The sequence below is a fragment of the Mustela nivalis genome, assembly GCF_964662115.1.
Source record: "Mustela nivalis genome assembly, chromosome: 15".
Taxonomy (NCBI): domain Eukaryota; kingdom Metazoa; phylum Chordata; class Mammalia; order Carnivora; family Mustelidae; genus Mustela; species Mustela nivalis.
This window is the reverse complement of record NC_139034.1, coordinates 35,888,024-35,914,548: the sequence shown is the minus strand read 5'-3', so window position 1 is coordinate 35,914,548 and position 26,525 is coordinate 35,888,024. Positions and strand designations below refer to the sequence as shown.

The following is a 26,525-nucleotide window of genomic DNA, read 5'->3' as shown; positions in this document are numbered from 1 at the left end:
TGGCTGTAGCATTCCCCTACTCCCTGAATGAGGCAGGCAAACTTGAACAGTGGAAGCACTTTCCTGCTTCCTAGCTTAAACCTCTGAAGTGTGGAAAGTTGCAATACTTTCCCCATTCCCTGGCTAGGGCTAGCAAGTGTAGCAGTCATGGCATTCTCCATCTCCCAAAATAAAGCTGGTACACTCTGTTGCTGCATTTCTGAAGCTCCTGGGCACTTCCAGTTAAGATATTTTCCTGCTGCTTTACTGAAGCCAGAGAGTATGCCCCACCCCCTATATTTTCTACCTAGCTAAAGCCAATGGGGGCACCCCAGAATGCCCCTTAATCACCTGGCCCTGGTGTCCAAGGAGGATTGCATTTGTGAGCTTCACAGGAATGTAACAATCAGAAAGACAGTTCTTGGAAGGCCACCAAAGCCCAGGGCACTGTATGGACAGAAGACTAAAAAAATAAATAAATAAATAAATAAATAAAAGACACGACTGTAGTCTTCCAGTGAAAAGGTTTATTTACTTAACCTGGAGCTTCAGCCTGAGGGACAGGCTTCCAAAATAATTTGAGAGAATGTTTCCAAACTCATTTTATGAGGTCAGTATTACCCTGATACCAAAACCAGACAAGGACACCACAAAAAAGCAAAATTACAGACCAACATCCCTGATAAACACAGATGCAAAACTTACCAACAAAGAATTAACAAACCAAATCCAATGATACATTAAAAGGATCATACATCATGGTTAACTGGGATTTATTGCAGCATGCAACGGTGGCACAACATCCACAAATAAATTGCAATATACCACATTAATATAAGATTAAAATATGACCATTTCAATAGATGCAGAAAAAACATTTGCTGTAATTCAACATCCATTCATGATAAAAACTGATGAAAGTGGGGACAGAGGGAATATATATAACCTTAGCTAATATCAAACTCAATGGGGAAATACTTAGAGCTTTTCCTCTAAGACCCAAGACAGGAAAAGGATGTGTACTCTCCCCACTCTTAGTACTAAAATAATAACTAAAGTCCTGTCCGGAGACTCTAGGCAAGAAAAAGAAAGAAAAGACATCCAAATTGCAAAGGAAAAAGTAAAACTGTTACTAATTTGCAGATGATTTAATACTATAAATGGAAAACCCTAAAGATGTTACCAAAAAAAAAAACTATTCTAATACATGAATTCAGTAAAGTTGCAGGATACAAAATTAATACATAAAAATATGTTGCATTTCTGTACACTAATGATCAACTAACTATAAGAGAAATCAAAAAAGCAATTCTGTTTACAATCACATCAAAAAGAATAAAATGCCTAGAAATAAATTTAACCAAGGAGGTGAAAGACCTATACATCGAAAACTATAAGATACTGATGAAAGAAATTGAAGGTGATACAAATAATCAGAAAGATACTCTGTACTCTCAGCTGAGAAGAATTAATATTATTAAAATGTCATACTACCCAAGAATCTACAGATTCAGTGCAATCCCTGTAAAAATCCCAATGGCATTTTTCACAGAAAACAAATAATTCTAAAATTTATATGGAGCCACAAAAGACTCCAAATAGTTGAAACAATCTTGAGAAAGAACAAGCCAAGAATATCATGCTCCCTGATTTCAATTTATATTACAAAGCTATACTAATCAAAACAGTATGGTATCAGCATTAAAAACAGACACATAGATCAATGGAACAGAATAGAGAACCCAAAAATAAACCCACATATATATGACCAATTAATTTATGACAGAGGAGGTAAGAATACACAATGGGTAAAGGACTGTCTGTTCAATAAATGGTTCTGGGAAAACTGGGGAGCTACGTGCAAAAAAAAGAAAAAAAGAAACCACTATCTTATAGCATACACAAAAATTAACACAAAATCAATTAAAGGCTTGACTATAAAACCTGAAACCACAAAACTCTGAGAAGAAACTTCTTTACAGTAAACTCCTTAACATCAGTCTTAGAGATTTTTTTTTTTAATCTGACTCCAAAGATAAGGGAAACAAAAGCAAAAATAAATGGGACTGCATCACACTAAAAATCTTCTGAACAGTAAAGGAAACTAACAGAATAAAAATGCAATCTAGTGAATAGGAGAAGATATTGCAAATCATGTATCCAATAAGGGGTTAATACCAATATATATGTAAAGAACTACAAGTCAAAAAAACAGTCAAGTTAAGAAACTAGCAAAAGGGGGCACCTTAGTGGCTCAGTTGGGTAAGTGACTGCTTCAGCTCAGATCATGATCCCAGAGTCTCAGGATCAAGTCCCTCATTGGGTTCCCAGCTCAGCCGGGAGTCTGTTTCTCCCTCTGCCCCTCTCGCCTCTCATGCTGTCTTGCACACTTTCTCTCTTTCAAATAAATAAATAACAGAAAAAAAAAGGAAAAAGTGGGCAAAAGATCTGAAGAGACATTTTTTCAATGAAGACATACAGATGGCTGACAGGCATATGAAAAGAGGCTCAATATCACTAATCATTAGGGACATGCTAATCAAAACAGCAAGAGATAATCACATTACACCCATCAGGCCATTACCAAAAGACCAGAAATTTGTGTTGGCAAGGATGTGAGGATAAGAGACCTTTGTTGGTAGTAGTGATGTAAATTAGCTCATCCACTATGGAAGACAATGTGGAGTTTCCTCAAAATTTTAAAAATAAAACCACCATATGATCAATTCCACTACAGGGATTCTAACTGAAGAAAACAAAAACGCCAATTTGGAAAGATATAGGTACCCCTCTGTTCATTGCAGTGTTATTCACCATTGCCAAGATATGCAAACAATGCCTAAATGTCCATCAGTGAATGAATGGCTAAAGACAATGTGGTAGATATGTATAGTGGAATACTACTGAGCCATAAAAAGAATGAAAACTTGCCATTTGTGAAAACATGAATGGAACTTATGGTAGTATTCTAAGAGAAATAAGTCACACAGAGGAAGACAAATACTGCATGGTTTCACTTATATGTGGAATCTAAATACAAACAAAACCCAAGCACACAGATACAGAAAACAGAATAAGAGTTGGCAGAGAGGTTTTAGAGAAGTAGGGGACTGGGTGAAGGGGATGAAGGAACACAAACTTTCTATTATAAAATGAGTAAGTTATGGGGATATAATGCACAGCATGGGGAATATACCAAGTATTATTATTTTAACTTGCAAGATGATAGATGGTAACTAGGCTTACATTGTGATCTGTTTGCAATGTATACAAATGTCAAATCACTGTGGTATACACCTGAAACTAATATAACATTGCATGTCAGTTAAATGCCATTTTAAATAATAGTATTAAGTTTCTTAGCTGCAAAACTATTTGCTCTTCCAGCCTTCATTCTAAGACTAAATGTAATGCTCTTCTATATAACATGGAGTTGGGACTAGAACATAAAGCATGGGAAAACCAACCTCTTGCACTCTCAGGTCTATAACCAGGTAAGGGCCTAAAAGTAGAACAGGAAAGCCTGCTGAATTAGCTATAGGACATAGGGTGCATAGAGAAAAGACAAGTTTCCAAAACACCTAAAAACCACATTGTATCTATATTTCCATTTAGTTGATTTTTATACAAACCATGTCCTTTCAGGCGATTAACTGGCCCACTATGAAAATCCAGAGGAATAGTATTAGTAAGTAAATCAATACCAAAGGCAGATCTAATAGTGATTGCGGTCCTACATTTGATCTACATAGACTATAAAGAATATAAAAATGAGACCCATCAAAAGAGAACAACCCAAGAGCTTTTCATTGAAAATAAAAACCATTTATACAGAAGTATTTCAAAAGGTATTTATGAATGTATTTAAAAGAGTATAAAAGATTTATTTTTTTCTTTTGTTCAAGTTTGTACCCTGGATTAAGTAGAGCTTAATCTAAAAAATGCCAAAGCTTCCCCAAGCGTTATCTGGGAATTACATAAGAATTAGCTGCTTTGAGAGATAAGCATGTAGCACCCATAACTCTTGCAAACCCAAAACTATCGAATTATTCCCTCCTTTTTTATCTTACTAACATTGCTGTAATTAGGCTTCCAATAAGATGTGAAATCAGTGATAGAAACAGTGTAACATTTCACTGGCAGTAGAAATTACATCTGAGCTCAGCAATCAGATTCTACAAACATGCATCAATAACAACAGGGGAAAACTGGTCATCCCCAATATTTGTTCAGCTGAGTGGATGGGAAACTGAAGTCAAGGTAAAAACAGTGAAGATAAATAAAGGAGTTTTAAGGAAAATCATCAAGTGAGGTCCTTCAAGGTCAGGTGACAAAGGACAGATGAAGTAAATATTTCTCATACATCCTGGAAAAAAAAAAAGAACAAAAATGAGTATAAGCAGCAAAACAAATTCAGAGCCTCTATAAGTACAAAATGAAGTTCCCTCAGAGAACACCCTTTACTATACTGGGCTTAAATGTCTATTTTGTATTTAATGATTTGTCCCAGTGACATGTTTTAATTTTTAAGTCCCATTGCATTTGATTCACAAAATAGTCTCTGTCAACAATGTAATGGCTTGTTGAGTGACAGCTCATCAGCTGTGTTCTTAGAGAGAGGTTAACATAGGTCACAAACAATAGTATTCACAAATACTGTCACCTACCTCCATAGTTACAGCAAGGACAGGACAACACAGTGTGAAGCAGAGCAATCTAAATGGAAATGCATGGCGTAGAATGGCATTGTATTATGCAGCAGAAAGGTGACTTCTAAGGGGACCTCCAGGAAGGGAACTAGACTAAATGAGTCCCCTGCACCCCCACCCTGTGCAAAGGGTCAAGAAGTCTCCATCAAACCTCCCAGAATGCTGTGCAACATTACACTTGGGATTCAGACTATTGCTGCTCTAACATTCCAGGAAACTAAAATCTCAGGTTGCCTCATAGGTCATGTTGAAAGTGCAAATGCCCTTGAAGACACAGGATTTAGAGTTTCCACAGCATTTAAGGAGTCTCACCTATTGGTATCAGAGAAAACAGAACTTGAAGTGATTCTTTCAAAGTCCTACCCTAGTTCTATCAAAAAAGAGTAGCAGAGGAGGCTAGAAATCCAAAAAAATTTTAATGTAAAAATAATTTTTAATTATATATAAAGGAATATGCAATTAATGTGATTTAATTTTTAAAAGATTGAAAGATGAAGATCAGTCTGTCTACACAAATACACTTATCAAAGACCTATTTAAGTGTTCATATGATGTTCCAAGAAACAAGGTTTTTTTTTCTCTTTGTCTTTCATCATTGTTGTACTTTCTGCCTTCCTCCTTTTCTGCTTCCTCAGCTTTTTACTGATTCCAGTAGTTCCTCCAAGCCCCCTCTGTGAACTCTCTCGTTCCTGGGGGAGCTCAGGTGTCATCTGTCAACTTCTAAATAAATGACACAGTCTAAATACATTCTGTGTATTAAACTTTTGTCCACTTGTTCTTTACAAAACATGTCCAGGGTAAAAATCTTCATATGTGGCTTCTTTCTTTTGTATGGTGTCCTTCATTGAATAGATATTTCATTTTAATGTATATTTATCATTTCCTTTTGGTTTATACTTTGGATCTTACAAAGTATAGATCCAAAGTATATTGCCCTAGCTCAATTTTATAAATAGTCTGTTTTCTTCTAAAATTTGAAAAGTCTTCTTTTCTCCTAATAAGGCTTAATCCACCTGGAGTTGATTGGTTATGATTTCATGTGGGTATTCAACTGTCCCAGTAATATTTGTTGAAGAGTATACTTTCCCCACTGATATGCTTTGCCTTCTGTCATATGTCAGAATTCCAAAAATGGTTGGATCTGCTTGTGCCAGTTCCAGATTGTATTAAATGTTTAAACAAGTCTCCATACATACTTCTTTATTTTTAGTAGTGAATTGGTTATTCTTGGTTCTTTGATCATAATTTAATGAAATCTGTAGATTATTTGAGAGCTCATTCCTATTCCCATCCCTTAATAAGGTATAACTTCATTCATTTATTCCTTAAGATCTTTCTATAAAACTTTATATATTTTTTAAAGGTCATGGCATTTTTGGTTTTATCTTTTTATTAATTTTTTGTTTATTTGCAATTTATAGAAGTTTTTATATATTGATCCTAAATTTACCAAATTTGTAGTCTTCTTATTTATTCTGATAACATAAATATCAATTCTTTTTGATTTTCCAAGTAGGTAATTGTATCATCTGTGATTTATAAATGTTTCTTTTCCTTTCAGCCTTCACATATGATTTAAAGGAAATGCCTTTAATATATTTCTATTATAAATTTTGCTCCCTTTATTAGCTAAAGAAATGTTTTTTCTATTTCTCCTTTCCAAGTAGCTTTTATTACAAATGAGTACTGAAAATTTTCAAATGTTTTCTCTGTATCTACTGAGATGATCATATGGTGTTTCTCCTATAATTTAGGAGGTAAATCATCTCAGTTTTTTGGTCTTGTTTTGTTTATTCATTTGTGATAAATCAAGCTTCCATCTGAGATAAGTCCAATTTGATAAGGATATATTATGCTTTTTAAAGAAACTTATTATTGAATCTGTCAAAATTTTGTGATTTTTTTAAGTCTGAATGAGCCTATATTCATAAATTTTTTTTCTGTGTGTGATCATGATTCAGGTTATAGTTACTTGTTTAATTCTTTGGAGATTATTTTCTCTTTTTTCATTTATCTGGAAAGCTTTCTAGACCTCTAGAATAATCTGTTTTTCAAATATTTAGTGAGCTTTTTTCCAGAGATCATGTTTTTTTCTTCCTTGAAGTTCTGGGTTTTTTTTTGTTTTTTTTTTTTTCAAATCTTCTTGGTTGTCTTTGTCACTTGTTTTTACTCATTGTTTCAAATCCAAAATTTATTACATCATATGTTTTATACATAGCTATTTTAAATTTAGTATCAAAGCATTTCAGTATATCAAATCATTTGGTTCTAAATCTTTGTTGTTTTGCCATCCCTCAGTCACAGCCACCTGTTTCCTTGTGCCTGTGCTAAGTTCCAACCACTGTTGTATGCTTGGGATAGATCAATGAATAAAACAATCAAAGGGCCCTGACTGATGCAATATGGAATGTGTATTACACCTTAGAGAGAGATTAAGAGTAAACAGAAAATAATACATACAAGCAAATAATGTTAGAAAGGTATGTTAGAAGTTGTGGAGTGCCACAGAAAAAGAAGTGAAGCCCAGAAAAAGGATGGCTAGAGCCAGGGATAAGGGCACAAGTGGCAGCATTAAATAGATGGCCACAGAAACCTCATTGAGGTGAGATTCAAGAAAAATCTTCTAGAAAAAAATCATATTAAGAAGTATAGAGGGAGCAACCAGTGCTAAGTCCATAAGGTGAAAGTAACCAGTTCCTTACGTTTTCAAAGAGCAGCAAGACAGCTGATGTGGCTGGGAGGAATGAGGAAGAAGGAAGGGCAGTGTGGTAAGAGAACACCAAAGGGATAAAGTGGGGTCTAGATCAAGGAAGCACCTGGTAGGCTACAGTATGGACTTTGGTTTTTACTCCATGTGATTTGAGAGTCACAAGAGCCACTGGAAGACTTTAAGCAAGGAAGTGACAGGATCTGGCTTCTGTTTCAAAGGGATCATTCATATTGAGAATAGGCTGTAGGTGGGTAAGTGTAGAAGCAAGGAAACCATCTAGAAGACTATCTCAAGAATCTAGATGAGCACTAACAGAGATTGGAAGTAGAATAATAGTGGTAGAGGTAGTGAGAAGCTGCTAGTTTGTACATATTTGGAGGAGAAGTCAAGAAGATTTGCTGATGGATGGGTGCCTGGGTGGCTCAGGTGGTTAAGCAACTGCCTTCAGCTCAGGTCATGATCCTGGAGTCCCAGGATCGAGTTCCACGTTAGGCTCCCTGCTCAGTGGGGAGTCTGCTTCTCCCTCTGACCCTCCCCCCTCTCATGCTCTCTGTCTCCCTCTCTCTCAAATAAATAAATGGATAAATAAATTTTAAAAAAGAAGATTTGCTGATGAATCAATTGTGAGTGATATGAGATGGGCTATACCAATATATAAAAGGATAAAGTGTGGATGGAGCACTCAGGTAGAAGGAATCAAAGGTCAACTTTTAGACATGTTAAGGTTGAGATGTCCATTAGACATGCAAGTAGAGACGTTGAGTGGATAAATGGATATGCAAGTCTAGAGTCAACGAAGAGGTCAAGGCTGGAATTAGAAATGTATGAGTAATAAACATGTAAGTGGAATTTAAATTCATGAGAACAAATGAGGCCACCAAGGTGTTAAGTGAACATAAAGTTCAGAAGGTGATCCAAGGTGGATCTCTGAGGTGCTCCAATGTTGAGATGGAGGGGATGCAGGGGATTCAGCAAAGGAGAATGAAAAGGAGTAGCCACTGGGATTGGTGGAAACCCAAGAAAGAATAATTCCCCAGAAGCCAAGTAAATAGTTTCAGAGAGGAGGAAGTGATTCACCATGACAAATGATGCTGATGGATAACCACTGAACTTTGTAATATGGACATCATTAGTGACCATGACAAGAGCATTATGGTTGGACTGATAAAATCTAGATCACGATTTAAATGAGTTTAAGAGAAATGGAAAGAAAGAAATTACAGACAACTAAAGGATATAAACCTCTTAAGTTTTGCTTGAAAGAGGAACAAAGAAACAGGACAGTAGCAAGAGGGAAGGGGTATCAATATAATTTATATTTATATTTTATGCTGATGGGAATTTTCTAGTTCAGGTGAATTCAGGAGAGAGAAGAATATCATTAGAACAAAGTCCCCCAGTAGGTAGATAAGAGAGAATCTGGTCCCCAAGGAGAAGCAGACATAGAAGTAAGGATGTCCATAGGGATGTAGAGGTGGGGGCCTGAGGACCTTTATGTCACTGCTTCTTTCAAGTAAGGGAAGAGCTGATAACCACTTTGGCCAAGACTGTCCTACTAAGGAAACTTTAGCAACCTTCACTCATATCACAAGAAAATGATACTCCTTTCTTTTTATCCATGAAGAATCTAAGCAGAGATTACAGCTCACTCCCATAAGGCCTATCAATAGTCAGGGGTGAACCAGCTTTCCAAACCCTCATTCCCTTAACAGCAGCCCATGTGGTATTCATTTACTCTCTCCCATCATCTTCCCCTCAATCCCAGGTTATTTTTCTAAGTACTCTCTAAATTTTGAGAGTTGGTAAGTAGAGGAGAAAATACACAGTTTCCAAGTCCTGCCCAAAATCCAAGTTTCAATCATGTCTCACAACTTATAAATTCCATGAATGTGAATGTCTTCAAGTCACAATGCCCCATTTTCCACAGGACTCCTACTCATATATTCTTAAGTCAATAATTTATAAATTGTAACTCCTGATACAAAAATCCTGTGTTTTTATTCTTTTCTCTCTCTTACATGTTGTCCCTATTCTGAATTCCATAGTGATACACAAGAGCATACATTATGGATACATATCCAGTAAAATTCTTTGCAAACTTCCCTACATTCAATTATCTTCAGTATATATACATTTGTGAGATCTATTCATCAATTTTAACTACTAAATGCCTTTCAAGAAAACATGCATAAGATTTCCAACAGACTTTCTCAAAAATTATCTTTTGCCCATGAAGTATTTATTTAAGGGTGATCTCTAGAGTTTCCAGCAAGCACTTGATTATTTTGTTGTATTTTACCAGTTTAAAGATTTCTATCTGCCCCATTTTTTTAGTAGGTATGTATGCACTTGGGTCTCAATTAAATTATGAAACCCAGTAGTAGTTTTGATTCTGTACACATTGCAAAGCCTGCAATTATATACATTCCGAAGATTCAGTGCTGGTTCAATGATATATTGTGCACACAAAACACATTAAACACATATTATGACACAGTTGCAAGGTTTTCTTCACAGAAATCCATAAGGACATTTCATTTCCAAAAAGTGCCTTTTGCTGTAGGGTTTTTTAAAAATCATTTTGTAGTGAAAAATTATATACTGGTTTCTTTGATGTGCTAGTTTCACTGAAAGAATATATTACTAGAGAATGCTTACTATTTATATAACTGTATTGCACTTAAAATCCTCTTGAAAAAAATTTTTTCATTTGTTTTTGTTGTAGTTCTGGGCAAGGGGTGATAAAAAATCTTTACAGTCCAGGCAATCATATTGAGAACAAAGGGCAGGTGTCATTTTTTATTGTGATTGGCCAGCACTGAAACCAGGACTTTTTCCCTCTCTCTAGAAACTATTGTGGAATTTACAGTAATCATCCTGGCTGACTGCCCATCATACAGCTGAACAGCACAACAAAAAAATAATATCTTGGGAGAAAGCCACAACATATTTTTAAAATTCTCATTGTTTTTACTGTTCAACTTTGAAAGATTTTTTTTTTAAGAGAAAAGAAAAAAACTCACCCAGCTGTTACCACTATTCGTATTCCAATGGCCTCCAAAGTGCTCAAAGCCACCTGGTTGACTTTTGCCTTGGAGCCGGTCCAGGAAAACATTATTTACCCTTTAAACAATGAAAAATATGTGTAAGTGGAAAGCTTGCTACAGGGTTAAGAGATTTTTGAGAACCTAACATGCTGTATGAACTGTGAGGATTGCTTCCCTCCCTCCAGCTTAGAAGTAATCTGTAGAGACTTCTTTTCACATTAGCCATATGACATGCTTTTAACAGCCCTTCGCCAGTTGTGACTCCAGCAAGAGGGGACACAGTTCTGAACTCAGAACTTCATTCCTTCATCTTCTACCAGTTCTGCAAGAGCCTTATTCCCCAGAAACCATACCCCTCCAAGACCTGCCAGGTGCGAAATCTAGAGGCTGAGAAGAGATGGAAGCTTCGGAAAGACCTGAAACATGAAGGGGAACTAAAAAAAGCTCTGTGGTACTATTGTTGCAATGGAGATGTCCCTCCCAAATGACCTGTACCCCACTGCCAGTCTTGCTAAAGTAAACCCCATAAGTGCAAATTAGAAGGAAAATGGGAAGAGATTCATATTAGAAATGGGAAATATTAAAAGAGGGAAACTCAAGCTCTCAAAAGAAAGAATGGATATATCCTTCCCTGATGTTTGGTCATACTTGCAGTAACCAATTTCAGAAATTAAGGTTAAGACATAGAAGGTAAAACCTTAAGGAAAGGCAAGAAAATGATTATCATAGAGGTCAGAATAAGGGTTAACAGTAGGGTGGTGGTTATATTCTGGAGCTGGCTACTTGAATGTTCACTCTCTAATTAATCATTCTAAATATTTATTTCATGGACTTTCCTATATGTTATAAAATATTAAAAAATTAAAACTTTCCATGGCCACCATTCTAGTCCAAATCACTATCCTCTCTCATCTTGCTTTCACTTCCACTCCCACCCTCTGTAATTCATTCTCCACACAACTACCTTACTAAATTATAAAAGGGATCATGCCTTCCTTTTGCTTAAAACCCTCCTATGATCTTCCATTAGTCTTTTTACTTTTTTATTTAAATTCACTTTAATTAACATATAGCATATTATTAATTTCAGAGTAGAATTTAGTGATTCATCAGTTGTGTATAACCACAAGTGCTCGTTCTATAAAGTGCCCTCCTTAATGCCCATCACCCAGTTATCCCATCCCCCAAACACCTCCCCTTCAACAACTGTCAGTTTATTTCCTATAGTTAAGAGTCTCTTATGATTTCCCATTAGTCTTAGAACAAAATACTGGCTTGTAAAATCTTGTATTTTCTGGCTCCTGCCAACCTCATTTTATCTTGTTCTCTTCCTCACCGTCTATAATCCAGCCACTTGAGACTCAGGTCCAAACTCATTCCCACTTGAGGGGCCTTTGCATTTTTTCCTACACCTAATAATAGGGGATATCTACAATGTGACTGGCTCTTGTCCTTTGATGTTACCTCTTCATGGGGACTACCACCTTCAATCTCTCTCCTCACAGTACATATCATTGTCTGAAATACTCTTGCTGTTAACTTGTTGACTTCTATTTCTCCTCTTCAGATTGTAATTTCCATGCAGTTAGGGATGTTCTCTGCTATTTTATGCCTATTCCCAATGCCTAGAACAAAACCATCACAGAGCCTTGTCCTGATAGGTAAGAAGAGAATGAATGAATCATCCAGGTGCGTGGTGGTCCCCATATCTGCCTGCTTCTGTGACTACAGCTGCATCAAGAAACCATCAATGGTGGTGAGTATAGGCTGCAGAATGGCCCAATGTCCACAGCTCTCAGTTCGTTCACACACTGTCTTATCATGGACACAGGTGGTACAATTCACTTTTGGCCGTCAGTTACTAGGAGGACAGCACAATGGGTCGACAAGAGCCCATAGGTGGTAAAGAGATTGTGTTTTTTCTCAATTCCTATTGAGAATTCAAAGACAAGAAAAAAGTACCAGCTTATAGGTTTGTTTACTAGTGTTAGAAAGATCATACATTTTATTGCTGTCAAATTACTGCTCTGGCTTTTCTTCTAAGAGTTAATATGGATAAAAACTACTATTTAAGGAGGATTCAAGGTTCAGTAAATCAGTTCAGTTCACTCCACTTTTCAACTCATAGCTCAGATCTTTTCAAGTCCTTGACCCCCGTGCTTTGTCTTTTCTCTCTGAAGTTTCAACTTTCTTCTCTCAGAAAGTTACCATGGGTCAGGTTCAGGTGCAGCCAGGCTCAATCAATATAGGATGCATTGAAAAGCTTGTGAGGAATTCCACAAGCTTTCCGTTACAAAACTCAGAGTTGGGTTTTCTGCTATGTCAACTTCTAAATGGTAGAATACATTTTGTCTTTTTGACTCTAATAAAATTATATCCCTGGAGAAAATCTAACTTATGGCCCTTTCACACACACACACACACATATGAGTGTGTGTGCATGCCCACACATACACACAGAGCTAGTGCTGTTGCCCTCCGCCAGAATAGTCACGGATTTTATTCGTTCAGAGGCTATTGAATGAGTATTTTCATTTAACATGCAAGAGCTTACTTTAAACTCTAAAGGGCAATATAAACATATGCTCTCCTCAAAAACTGACTGAGAACGTAAAATATGTGCTCAAAAACTTGATCAGCTACCTCAAAACTGGATACTGAGGTTATTACCCGGAGAGATTTCCTCTTAGATTAAATTTGCATCTATATTTAACTAGAATCAATAAAAAGAGAAAATAATGTGTAGAAAATAAATAACCCCACCAAGATTTAGGTATCCAGTATTATGGAAATAAAGAATGAGGGTCAAGTTTCCCACAAGGAATTAATCCTTTCTACCTCTTACCAAATAACTTGCATTTTTATTGGATGCCCACTGAACATGAATTTCTTAGCCAAGAGGGCCCATTAATGTAACATATCGCACTATCTTTAAGATGCTTAAACCTTTACAATCTAATCAATCCTCAATCCTCAGAAATCCAGAGAAATAACTGGCTACTACTAACAACCAGTGTTAAAGAAATGCACTATTGGTTTTTTTAGTAGAAAGAATTTTAAAGAGAAAATGAGAAGAACCAGGGGCGCTTGAGTGGCTCAGTCGGTTAAATGTCTGTCTTCGGCTCAGGTCATGATCCCAGGATCCTGGGATCAAGTCTCACATTGGGCTCCCTGCTCAGTAAGGAGCCTGCTTCTCCCTTTCCCTCTGCCTGCTGTCCCCCTGCTTGTGCTCTCTCTGTCAAATAAATAAAATCTTCAAAAAAAAAAAAAGTTTTTAGAAAATGAGAAAAACCATAAGAAAAAAAAAGGTAGCAGTAATTGCTACCCCTCACCCCCCAAAATAGCCTAACCAATGCATCAGAATTCTGATGTTTTCTTTTAGTCAGAGAAAACCACCTAAATTCACAATTGACATTTTAAAACTATTTTGATAGACTATGTAAGTAAAATAATCAGGTCAAAAAAATATGAGTACCCAACCATAGTTCACAGCTCCAGCAGAATTGGGAGCTTCCATTAACACTCTGTAAATTCTCAATTAAAAAATGAAACCACCACAACTAAAAAAATACACATTAGCAACAGTGGGAAGGTTAAACGTGTAAGTGACACCACTCAGTTTCAAAAGAATTTGCTCTCTTAGATCATGAAACCCTTTAAATTCTTCTGAGATTCTCAAGCACATTGCAATAAACTCAGATAAACCAAGCGCCCGCCCCTCCCCGGAAAATCCTAGAATAATGATAGATATGGAGGTTATTAGCAACGGCTGAACATCAACATGATATTTTACTGGGTACTCTTAATGTCTGATATTAGGAATAAGAGAGTACTTACAATGTTAAAAATTGTTTAATGGTTTCTATTTTAAGATATTTTTCCTAATATGTTAGTCAATATAAAATAGTTCTTGTCTGACCTTTCGTATTCAAGTATGAGTATCTCACCCTCTATACGAATTCAGTTATTACTCTAAAGTTGTGTACAAATAGTAAAAGATCATCTCAAAGTAATAAGATACTTTGTCCCATGGGAGGCAAATTAAGTGTCACCTAAATAAACACATAGCTTGACAGCATGATTCTGTTTTCTAGTATGAATTTTTGCCACCTCCCCAGAAAAGCTGGATATTTTATGTATATGTATGAAAAATCAGCTAGTGTATGTGTATGTATATGTGTATACATATGTAGCAGTTGTCATCCTCACATACATAACATGCCCCAATAATATAAAGTTAAAAAGGTAATATAGATTCCAAAACCATATTCAGTATGATTATAGTACTTTCTTAAAACATTGCAAAAACTTTACAGGTAGTTATTTTAATCAAGGATGCTTATTTTATTAGCCATTTATACCTCCTGTGTTCAGCTTGGTGAGTTTTGGTTCTTTCTTCCTCCTGTTGCTGTCGCTTAAATTCCAGTAATTCACTCTAAGAACAATAAAAATTTTAAAATATGGCTTTCAATTAACATCATTGTACAGAAGATACCCAAATCAATTACATATTTAACCTGAGCTGGTATACTATTTCATTTTTGAAACTTTTACTTAAGTACCATTTCCATGTGAAATTATGTTCTTATGTAATTAGGTAGCAAAAATAATTGTACCTTAGTCAAACAATAGCTCTGGGAATATAAAATTGTAAGATTAAAATGCCAATGTGCATGCTCAAGATATTAGACTAATAGGTACAACATACACAGAAGAAAATACAACATGAGTCAAACTCACCTATGTCTTCCAAAGAAAAATCAAATCAGTTCTTCAAGAAATGTCACACAATACTATTTCCTGGTATTTCTCTAGCATTTCTTTCCCAACAAATTTATAGCAGCTTACAAATAAATGCTGATCTCAATTCTGTAGTGAAATTCCCTTAGTAAAATATCCTCCCTCCTGGAGAATAATCAACTTACCTATTATTGACTAGTTACTTCTAATATCAGCGGAACTTTGGACTTCCTGGAGGGGATACGTTGCTTCGGTTAGATCATGTTACTACAACTAAATCTCTGCTTCTGACATTCAGATTATCTTCCTAGAAGACGCAACCTTCAACTTACTCTGTTTATGGTGTTAAGCCAAATTACTAGGTGCTAGCATTTCTCTAGTATTCAATTGCCTTCCTTGAAGCAGACTGATTTTTTAACCTCTTTTCAAAGACAGGAAAAGGCAGAGGGATGAGAATTATCAGAACCATGTCATAAATTAGGGCCTGAGTCAGAGAATTTTCTAGTGGAGAAAATACTGATAAACACATGCCAACACATGTCCTTGATAAAACGTATAAAATAGGGGCTCCTGGGTGGCTCAGTGGGTTAGGCCTCTGCCTTTGGCTCAGGTCATGGTCTCGGGGTCCTGGGATCAAGCCCTGCATCAGGCTCTCTGGTTGGCAGGGAGCCTGCTTCCTCCTCTCCCTCTGCCTGCCTCTCTGCCTACTTGTGATCTCTCTCTCTGTCAAATAAATAAATAAAATATTTTAAAAAAATAAAATAAAATTATAAAATAAATTCAAAGTTCAGATTGACATTTTATTTTTTAACTTTATTTAAAGGCCTTCTAACATTCCACCATCCCCAAAACAAAGAGACAGGTTTCATATCCTGTGGTATTACAAATATATTACTCATCAATCCCTAAAGCACATTATTTAATTCCAATTACTATCTAGCACCACCACCAAAGGAAAAAAATCAGCAAGTTTTCTAAATAAATTAATATTCACTCAATCATTGTATGGACATTTATGCAGTAGATGCCAAGCCTTGTGCTAGAGACTCACTTTCCTACAATGGCATAAAATACTTTTATTTTATTTTTTGTCACTAAAATATATGAACATAGTTTTTAAAAGGCTACCAAGTAAGAGAGCTACTTATTAGTACTACCAAACCTTACACTAAAATAAAAGAAGTTCCTATCCTCCCCCATTGATACCAAAATCACTTTCAGTTCCTGTGTGTGGTTTCATCTGTCAGTTACCTCTTTCTTAATAGTATGTATATTCTATTTCTTAACTTTGAAAAAATATACTATCTTTTGCCTTCCTACTGTGGAAGATTTGGGGCTCTATTACAACCCCCATCCCAACCCCAGCCTCCCTTCTCACTATATCACCATCCTCAGCCCTCATCCTTACAGTGTTTTCCAAAGTTCAGTGGCAAGGGAGGGGCTCCAAGGGTCCTACGGCTTTAGACTTCCAAGTCTTTAGACTTCCAAGTCATCCTTGTCTCTTCAATACCAGCCCTCAAAGTAGCTGGTACCCCAGTTAAAGAACTGCATTGGGACTGCTTCAACTCACAACTTACTACTTCTTGCAAATAAGCTTGGGCTTTCCCTAGCTCTGTGGTTCAGCTTCTGAAATTCTGATGGTTCCTTTTCTTTGCTGTAGTCTCCAACCTGTTATTTTGCTCTTATTGGGTTATGGCTTTAAAAAGAATTTTGGTGTGGGTGAGGAGGGGTTGCTCCTGGGTGGTGCAGTCTGTTAAGCTTCCAGCACTTGGTTTTAGTTCAGGTTGTGATCTCAGGGTTCTGAAATCGAGCCCTATTTGGGAGTCCAGGCTCAGTGTGGAGTCTGCCTGAGATTCTCTCTCCCTCTCCCTTCCCACTACTGCTCATGCGCTTCTCTCTCTCTCTCCCTCCCTCTAAAATAAATAAATAAATCTTTAAAAATTTTTAATATAAAAATAAATTTTATAGCGATCTGAGTTTTTTCTAAGATTTTATTTATTTATTTGACAGAAAGAGAGACAGCAAGAGAGAGAATACAAGCAGGGGGAGAGGGAGAAGCAGGCTTCCCACTGAGCAGGGAGCCCCCATGTGGGGCTCTATCCCAAGACCCTGAGATCATGGCATGAGCTGAAGGCAGATGTTTAATGACTAAGCCACCCAGGTGCTCCAAGGTCTAAGATTTTAACTTAAAAGATGGAGCCACAGGAATTTTCAAAGGAGGCATGAGTGTATTTATTTGTAGGTGTAGAGCAAGAAAAGTTCAGAAATCATAAAGGAAAATGATTGATAAATTTGGCTGCATGAAAATTCAAAGCTTCCATTGGGAAAAATAGCTTAATAGCTTAAAAAATTAGAAAAACAAACTTAAAAACTTTTTGTAACACATATAGACAAATTCAATTATTATTTCACTCATTCAACAACTTCTGACTGCTTATTATGAGCCAGGCTTGGATCTCTATGACAGAGATATAATAATGAACAAGATAGAGGAGAACCTTTCACCTTAAGAGTTTCTACTCTAGAAAAGAGGAAACCCAAAAACAAGTGAAAAATATATCCAGTTGTAATCCTATGTGGAGGATTAAACACACTGATGTCAGACTCAGTTGCTATTTTAGATGAAGATTCTGGGGAGGCCTGAGGAGGTGGTTAAGACCTCATATAAACTAGTGAAAAAAACAACCACCAAACAGAAAGGACCAAAGAAGAGGAAGGAAAAATTCACAAAGTACAGATTGCTTATAAATTCAAAATGTCCATGATATATTCACACACAATCAAAGAAATAAAAATCAGAACAATGAGATAAAATTTTTCAATCATAATGGAAAAAAACTAGAAAAGATCAACAGAAAAACAAGTATAGTCAAGCACTTTTGTGGCATAACTAAATTAGTGAAAACTGATTTCGTTTTTGGAGGACAATTTGGCAACAACCAGCAACATGTAAAATGTACATGTCTTTTGTAGAACTGTTCAGAGATACACATATAGGAATAGTTACAGTTGGATATATTATCATTATTATTATTATTATTGAATTATGTAAGTTCACTATTGAACTTACATAATTGAATTTTTGAAAAATGTAAGATCAAGAGTAAGTCTTAGTGTCCATTAATAAGGAACTATACCAGTAAGTTAAAGCATTTACACAATGGAATACTATGCAGGAGATACAAAGAATAAGGCAGATGGGAGAGAAGGGGAGGCACCAGTAGAGGGATCACTAAGATACATTAAGTAATAAAAGGTTCAGAGAACAAACTGAGCATTTGCCAGAGAGGAGGAGGGTGGTGGGTTGGGCAAAATGGGAGAAAGCTTCCAGTGATGGAATGAATAAGTCACAGGAATAAAAAACAAAGCATAAGGAATTCAGTCAATGATATTGTGATAGTGAAGTATCAGGACAGATGGTAGCCACGCCTGTGGTGAACCTAGCATGGGTATAAATTTGTTAATTTACTAAGTTGTACACTTGAAACTAATGTAACACTCTGTGTCAAATACACAAAAAACTTCCCCTGAGACAAATGGAAAAAAAAGGTAATTTCAGAGCAGTTTTCTTGGGACTATTCCATATAAATAGAAAAGATACATGCACATTGATTTCAACTTTTTTTTAAATTAATTAATTTATTTATTTGACAGACAGAGATCACAAGTAGGCAGAGAGGCCGGCAGAGAGAGAGAGAGGAGGAAGCAGGCTCCCCGCCGAGCAAAGAGCCCGATGCAGGACTCGATCCCAGGACCCTCAGATCATGACCTGAGCTGAAAGCAGAGGCTTTAACCCACTGAGCCACCCAGGCGCCCCTGATTTCAACTTTTATATACAGACGTGTATCATATTTAAAATAATTTTATAAAAAACATACACCAAAATGTTAACTGTAATTATCACTGGGGTAAGAAGCATGGAAGGTGGATAGGCAGGGCAAGCAGCTTTAACACCGCATGTAATTCTTGCTTTCTAACTTTTGATCCTTGTGCTCACATTACTTCCTCATACCATCAACAGAGGTTTCTCCACGTGGGAGACCATTTCTCATTCTTTATATTTTCCTCTTTTTTCACATGTAAAGATGTTAAAAAGCAAAACACTCCATTAGGAAGCCAAGAACTGCCCAGTGGGAAGAAAAGAGGACAGGGAGAGAGTGACACACATTATCCTATGACAGAGTAAGGACAGGGAGAGGAGAAAACCCAGAGCAGGACAGAAACCGGGACAGAGCTGATGAGGCATCACCATGCAGGAACATCACTCCAGATGGCAGAGGGGAGGCTCTGGCAATGCCGCACTCAGGATTATTATTCTGTATCTAGCAAAGCATATTTACTAGAGAGAGGCTGGTTTTCCTTTGGTAGCACGAAGGATAATTTCAACTAATTAATTTGTTCTGCTGAATTGACAGCCATTGCAGATGCGTCCGCATGCCTTATAAGCATATCCTTGGTTCATTTACTGGTTTTTCATCCAGAAGTGCAATATCTAGTTGGACAGATACAAATAAGTTGTTCTTGTTCCAAGGACTGAGCTTTGGACATTAAGGAAATCAAAACACTTTAAATAGGAGGAATAGGACGCATAGCGTCTGAGAAACCATCAAGCCTGTCCCACTCAACACGAATTTGTTAAGCACCAACTGTTTTCTAGACACCTGGATTCATGTGGAAGGTACAGATGGAAATAGACAGCTCCACTCTGACGGAAACCATAGTGTAATAAGGGAGACAGACGCAGGCACAACTCCAAGACGAAGCACAAAGAAATGTACTGCTGAACACCAGTTCAAACAACAGGATCTGAGGCTACAGTGGAAAGGGTGCAGAGAACCCAGGAGCAAATTGTTGTGCAACAGTATGCCTGGGTCATGAAGGCTCCCAGAGGACAGAAACCATGTCTTCTCGCTGCTTTCCACATCTCCCTCCATTCAGACAGAGCTGCCTTCAAAGAGGGCACTGAAGTAATAGGATAAAATAAGATAACATCCTGGAGATGCTAAGAGCAGAATCTTCTGTAAATACTGCCCAAAATGGGATCGGTAAATGCAGACAACAAGCAAACCGTGCCTCTGCCTTGGCTCACCCCTCGGTGGGGTTGCTGTCATTAGGAGACAGGCTGCTTGGCTGGAGAGCTAACAGGAGGTACCAAAGATCAGCACTGGGCCCCAAGCTAATAGCAACAAGTAGAGAGCTCACCATTTCCTGCCCGAGGTTGTAGAAGGCACTTCTCTGTGGTCCAGTGTGCCAAAGGGTCAACCACATGACAGCCAGGTCTGTGCAAGCAGGACACTGGAGAAACCTGGTGTGACCAGAGTGAAAGGGATGCCCCAGAGCATGGCTGTCATGCAGTCACTGAAGAGTAAGAGAGGGTCATTTTGAAATCATGTCTGAATCCCAGCGAGGGGTGTTCCCACATGGTTCAGCTTGACTGCTTCATGTAAACATTAAAGTGTCATCGCCTGGCTAGGATAAGCTTCTCCAAGGGGAGGATGGTCTCTCAACTCAAGAGGAAAGGATAGTGGAAGGAGAGTTGATGCCACAGATGTTAAAGCACCCCTTTCTTGGAATGCTTTTTAATACACGAGGGGAGCTTTATGGGAGGGGACAGTTGAGAGAAGTCCTGATTTGGGGGCTCCTCACAGCAATATCTTTGCCCAGAAGGACAAAGATGGATTCACTAAGGAAAAAAAGTAGAAAGCACTTCAAAAAATTAAGAGGAGACAACCAAGTCAAAAGAAGGAAATATTAATGGGTGAAGTAGGGGAGTAAAAAATAGCATTATTAATGTGTGTTCTCCATTCATTAATTATTTTAGTTCTACCATTTTAACATATAGAGAAATGGACTTCCAGCTATAATAATCATTGAATCCCCAGCTCTCTAGCTCCCAACCCAGAAATACATCCTATCAACTTTCTTCTTTTATCTTTTAAAGATTTTATTTATTTATTTGACAGAGAGAGAGAGATCACAAGTAGGCAGAGAGAGAGGGGGAAGCAGGCTCCCCACTGAGCAGAGAGCCCAATGCAGGGCTTGATCCCAGGACCCTGAGATTATGACCTGAGCCGAAGACAGAGTATTAACCACTGAGCCACTCAGGTACCCCAACTTGATTCTTTTAAAAAAGATTTCTCCTAAAAGTTACTTATTCATTGTGGAAAGTATAAAAAGTACAGAAACTATAAAGGAAGACATGGAGGCATCTGGGTGGCTCAGTTGGTTAAGCATCTACCTTTGGCTCAGGTCATGACCCAAGGGTCTTGGGATTGAGCCCCAAGGCAGAATCCCTCTTCTCCATCTCCTTCTCCCTCTCTGCCCTTTCCCCTGCTCATGCTCTCATTTTCTCTCTCTCAAATAAATAAAATCTTTTTAAAAAATAAAAAAGTAAAGGAAGACATAATAATCACACATAAAATCTCTCTACCCAGGAATAACATGTCAATTTCTTCATTTCTTGATTTTATACACACAGATTATAACTTCTTATCAGCAGCTCAGGTAACATTTGTAGGCTTACCACATGCCAGCCATTAAGATAAACTTTCTACAAGCTTTTCTCTCATTTGGTCCTAGAATCAGTATCATGAGGTAAATAACTATCATACACAATAAGGCTTAGAGGGATGAAGTAATTTCCACAGAGCACAATAAGAAGGGGCATGTTTCAGAACTTGCCTGGAGTCTATTTTATAATTTTTTTTCATTGTTATATAGGTGATCATATGCCTGTATCATTCAGACACAGTAGCCGTTGCTGCATGGTATTCCAAACTTCAAAATCCTCAATCCTCTATCCTTGAACAAACTGTTTCAAACCTTCCAGTAATATTTTTTTAAAAACCACAATGTTATATGTACATCTTATGTACATTTCTGATTTCTGATTATTTCTGCAGAACAAACTTAGACCTTTTATATCTAATACTTTCACATTTTGGAAACTCTCATTTGATGTTGTCAAAGAGTCCTTTTCAGTTCACTTCTTACAAACGGCAGTATGAGGGTGTTTGAGGTATTTTTTAATAGCTAATTCTGTATACTCTCCTTGCCCCAGCAAACACACAAATTATTATCCATATTTTTATAAAGCTTCTTATTTAATTTTGTGATTATTCTCATGGTTGAAATGTAGGAATAGTTTTTCAAACCACCTCATTCCCCTGAAAATCTTATTGGAATTGCACACATCTCACAAATTAATATGGATAGAACTATAGTCACTACAGTATCGAATATTACCACGCAGGAGCAACATCCATCTCTACATTATTCAAACTGACACTTACAGATAATAGGAGAGTTTGGGAGTTTTTTTGGCTTGTTTATTTTTTAAAAAATTGAACACTGTGTTTACATGGTTGCAAGTCACATATGCAAGTTACATATCTTTTTGATAAGGCCTTTTTATTCCATTTTATTTTTTAATTGATGTTTGCTAATATTTGAGAAAGTTCTTGATTCCTGCTGTATTTTGTAACTTTTTAATTTAATTCCATTTGTTCTAATCATTTTTCAGTTGATTCCCTCAGGTTGTGCAGGCAAATTGTTCTCACCCAAAAATAATTTTACTTATTTTCAGTAATTAGAAAAGCTCTGTTTTTTTGTTTGTTTTTTTTTTTTTTTGTCCTATCGAGTTGGTTAAGATAACTCCCAAATCTTGTTCCATACTGTATTAAGAGTTTTAAGTAAAAAAAAAAAGTTTTCCATCAAATAACTTTACAAACTAGGTTAGAATTTCCAGGTCCGGATACTGGTTGGTAGTAGGAGTTAAAGATGTCCTAATATTGTTCACTGCTATAGTATTTCACCATTGAGTTAATGTCGGTTATTGGTTTGGAAGATTGCATGTATCTTAACACAACCTTTTAAATTTCTAGTTGACCGTATTTGTTTTTGTTATTTTTAAATTAGTAACAGAGATTAAAATTTATCAATGCCTTTTTTTTTTAATAGCTAAAGAGGTGGTCCATGGGAATTTCTTTCATGACCTATCCTGTAGTGAAAAGATATAAAAAGTTATAATATATAGTCAGTCACCTTCACATTCCTAGAATAAATCTTACTTTGCCTTGGTAAATTAGTTAAGAGAAAAAATACCATTAACTAGAATTTTCTTTCAAATTTAACCTCTATAAGTTTCTATGTGTGTGTGTTCTCTTTATCAGGCAGTGACATCTTGGAGAGTACAGTTCAATATTAATTCTAAATTACTTCATCTTTTCCTTGCTCTGAAACAACCTTAAAGCAAGTTGTCCCTAAAGCATAGGAAAAAATACTGTTCCTTGAAAATCCCAATGAATTTTCTGTACAATTTTCCAAATTTAGCTTGTTAAGGGAGAATACTTTAGAAATCTCTTTAGAAAGAGAAAACTTTAGAAATCACTTGCATTTTCATTTGTCTTTATTTGTTTTAACTCTGAATCATTTTAGAGTTTTATATTTCCCTGTAAAATCATTCACTTAATCCCCATATTTGATTTATTAGCATAGCACTATCTACAATAATATAAGCTTAATCTTTTCCAAATCTATGGTTCTGGCTCCTCATTTCTAATGTTGTGTATTTGCATTTTTACTGATCTCTTCTTGATTAGACTTGCCATAGATTTGTTCATTTTGTTGACCTTATCAAAAAACAAGCTGTTGGATTTTTATAACAGCTGTTTCTTGAAGTTATTATTAATTTCTGTTCTTATCTTAATTACTGCCTTCACTATCCTTTATGGTTCATGTTCTAAGTTCTTAGATTGGATGCTTAATTCATTTCTTTCTTAATACTGATTGGATTTAAAAGTTATGATTCTTCTTTTCTGAGTACAATGTCTCAGAATACAATTTTGTATGCATTCCCCATAAAATGCTCTCATAATTTTTTATGTATTCTATAATAATTTTCTTTGTCACCCAATTATTTCAGTATTTTCTTATTTTTTGGCTTGTTTTTACTTTCCAAATGACTATAAAAAGTGAATAAACATGCAAAAAGTGCAACTGGCCTATTGGAAATCTATTTAAGTTTCTGAATAGTAGAAAAGAGACAGGATAAATTACACAGGGAAACAAATGTGCAGGATAAGCTGAGCTGAGTTAGCTGTGCCTCTGAAAGAGCTCTGAGAGGTAATACTGAGGTAGTCATTAAAAGGATGAGTTGGAGAAGTTCATTGAGAGCAGCTTGGCCGTGGGCCCTTTTTCCTCCCACACTTGCACTACACAGCAGACAGCCCAGACACGGGCCACTGGGTAACCAGTGAATGGAGGAGGGATATCTGGGCCCAGAGAAACAGGACAGTGTCCCAGGTACCGACTTGACTAGAGGAGAAAAAGAGGCTACTACTCCCAGATGACAAGCTCCTAAATACCTCATTTGGCAGCATGCCCAAAGAAACAAGATGACCAAGAATCATATAGTTGAGAAAGGAAATCACAGGAGATAAAACTTTAAATGGAAAGGAAAAAAAAGTTAAAATGGTAAACAGAAAACTTTAATGTTTGTGTAATTACCATCAATGAAGAAATCAGAAAGAAGATGGTGCTTATAAAGCATAATATTGCTGTGAAAAAGTCAGCAGTCTTGGTAAATAAATTCAATACAAGTGCCAAATAAGCAGAATGGAAACTTATGAAATAAATTAGTAAGCAGGGTGATCTAATTAAAGATTTCTCCCAGAATGTAATGAAAAAGGCCGAACAGATAGAAGTATAAGGAAAACAATATGAGATTTAAAGAACAGTTCTCAGACTCCAAAATCCATTTGAAATTAAATAGACCAAAGGTCATACAAGGTCAAAAACAAAACACTGAAATTTCTTACCACTAGGGAGGGGAGGAGAGAGGGAAAGACAGGAGAGAAAAGAAGGAGGAAAGGAAAAAAAAAAAAATTGAACAGAAAAAATTCAGAAAGTCAAAAAAAACAGAGAACAGAAAACAAGAAAGAAAATATAGCTAAAAAGCAAATTAAGCAGCGAGAATTTGTACAAATGCACTAGTCATCACAATAAGTGAGAATATATTAAATTAAAAGGAACCATGAAACTGGGTAAAAGGAAGAACAGCTACTTTTGTCACCAGAAATATAATTTAAGACAAAAGACACAGAGAGGTTAAATTAAGTGATGGAAAAGGAAATCGCTGTATAAATTCAGACAAAAAAGCTAAAAGAAAATATTAGAATCAGACAAAATAAAAAGGCAAAAAAAAATCAAGCTGAAAATTATTAAATGGGAAGACTAGTATATTTCATAATGGCAAAAATCTGTACTGAACAACAGACTTCCCTTAAGTCTCATTGGTTGGAACAATTTCCCGTGTCCATAGCTAAGTCAGTAACAGTTGAGAATGGAATACCCACGAGCAGTTAGACCCTTTGGGAATAGATCCCTGGGACTTGGATATGCCTGCCTTCTCTGAAACATGGGCTATGCTAAGTAGGATGTATACATGAGAGAAAAAAAAAAAAAAAAAACAGGGTTTTAGGAGAAAGGTAGGTAATCAACAGTATTCAATAAGCCACCCTGAAGTTATCACAATGTGCAATTTCCTTCTTTGCAGCATTAATTACTACAAAGTGATTGGTTGCCATAAATTAAAAATGCAGTTGTTTATTTCTTTGTCTCCTTTTAATTGTTTGTCTCCTCCATTAAGAAGCAAACTTTGTGAAGATCCCTGACGTCCTGTTCTTCATTGAACCTCTAGCATCTTGCAAAAGGCTCCAAATATAGTAGGAGTTCAATACATGTTTGTTGATAGGATGGAAGGTTGGATACTGGGACAGATTACTCTGAGATAGATCCACCAGGAAAAAAAAAGCTAGAAAAGGAAAACTTCAAACTGATATTAAATACTGTTACAGAGTTACAGGGAGATGGGGATTGCAAAATGACCACTGAATTGAATGATCAGAAGGAGTTTACCTTTGGAGAGGTTTCAGTATGAGCACTTCTAAATATAAATCAGAACATAAGGAAGAAAGGGCAAAATTAATAATAAAGATGTGATTATAGTAAAATTACCTTTGTCTTTTTTTTCCAGTAGAAACAGAAAAAATAGTATCTCTAAGGATAGCAGAATCAAGGAAGGGGTTATTTTAGAAAAGCAAGAGTGAATGTATTTGTTTGCCACCACAAAAATGTAGTCAGATGAGAAGAACATATTGAGTATATAAGAGAAAAGGGGAATTATAAATAAGTTTTTGTAAGAAAAGAAAACTGAATTAAATGTAAAATATATATAGGCTAACCTTAAGGAAGAACTTACTGTGTCCAGAGATCAGAGTAATGAAAGAGTGTGAAAGAGATACACAAAGCAAAATAAATGTGCTATCACCTCAACTTAAC

The 26,525-nt window shown here is 36.3% G+C and overlaps 1 protein-coding gene across 4 annotated transcripts in view; it reads right to left on the bottom strand.

Moving 5' to 3' along the window:
- Positions 1-486: 486 nt before the first annotated feature.
- Positions 487-26,525, bottom strand: part of EPSTI1 (epithelial stromal interaction 1) — a 91,024-nt gene continuing 64,985 nt past the window's right edge. For all 4 annotated transcript variants that reach the window (XM_082701376.1, XM_082701375.1, XM_082701377.1 and 1 more), the window contains 3 exons: positions 14,807-14,880; positions 10,422-10,521; positions 487-4,345 (listed from right to left, as the gene is read on the bottom strand). In XM_082701376.1, coding sequence (XP_082557502.1) covers positions 4,337-4,345; positions 10,422-10,521; positions 14,807-14,880 — 183 coding nt within the window. In that variant the 3' untranslated portion in view covers positions 487-4,336. The remainder of the gene's footprint in view (positions 4,346-10,421; positions 10,522-14,806; positions 14,881-26,525) is intronic.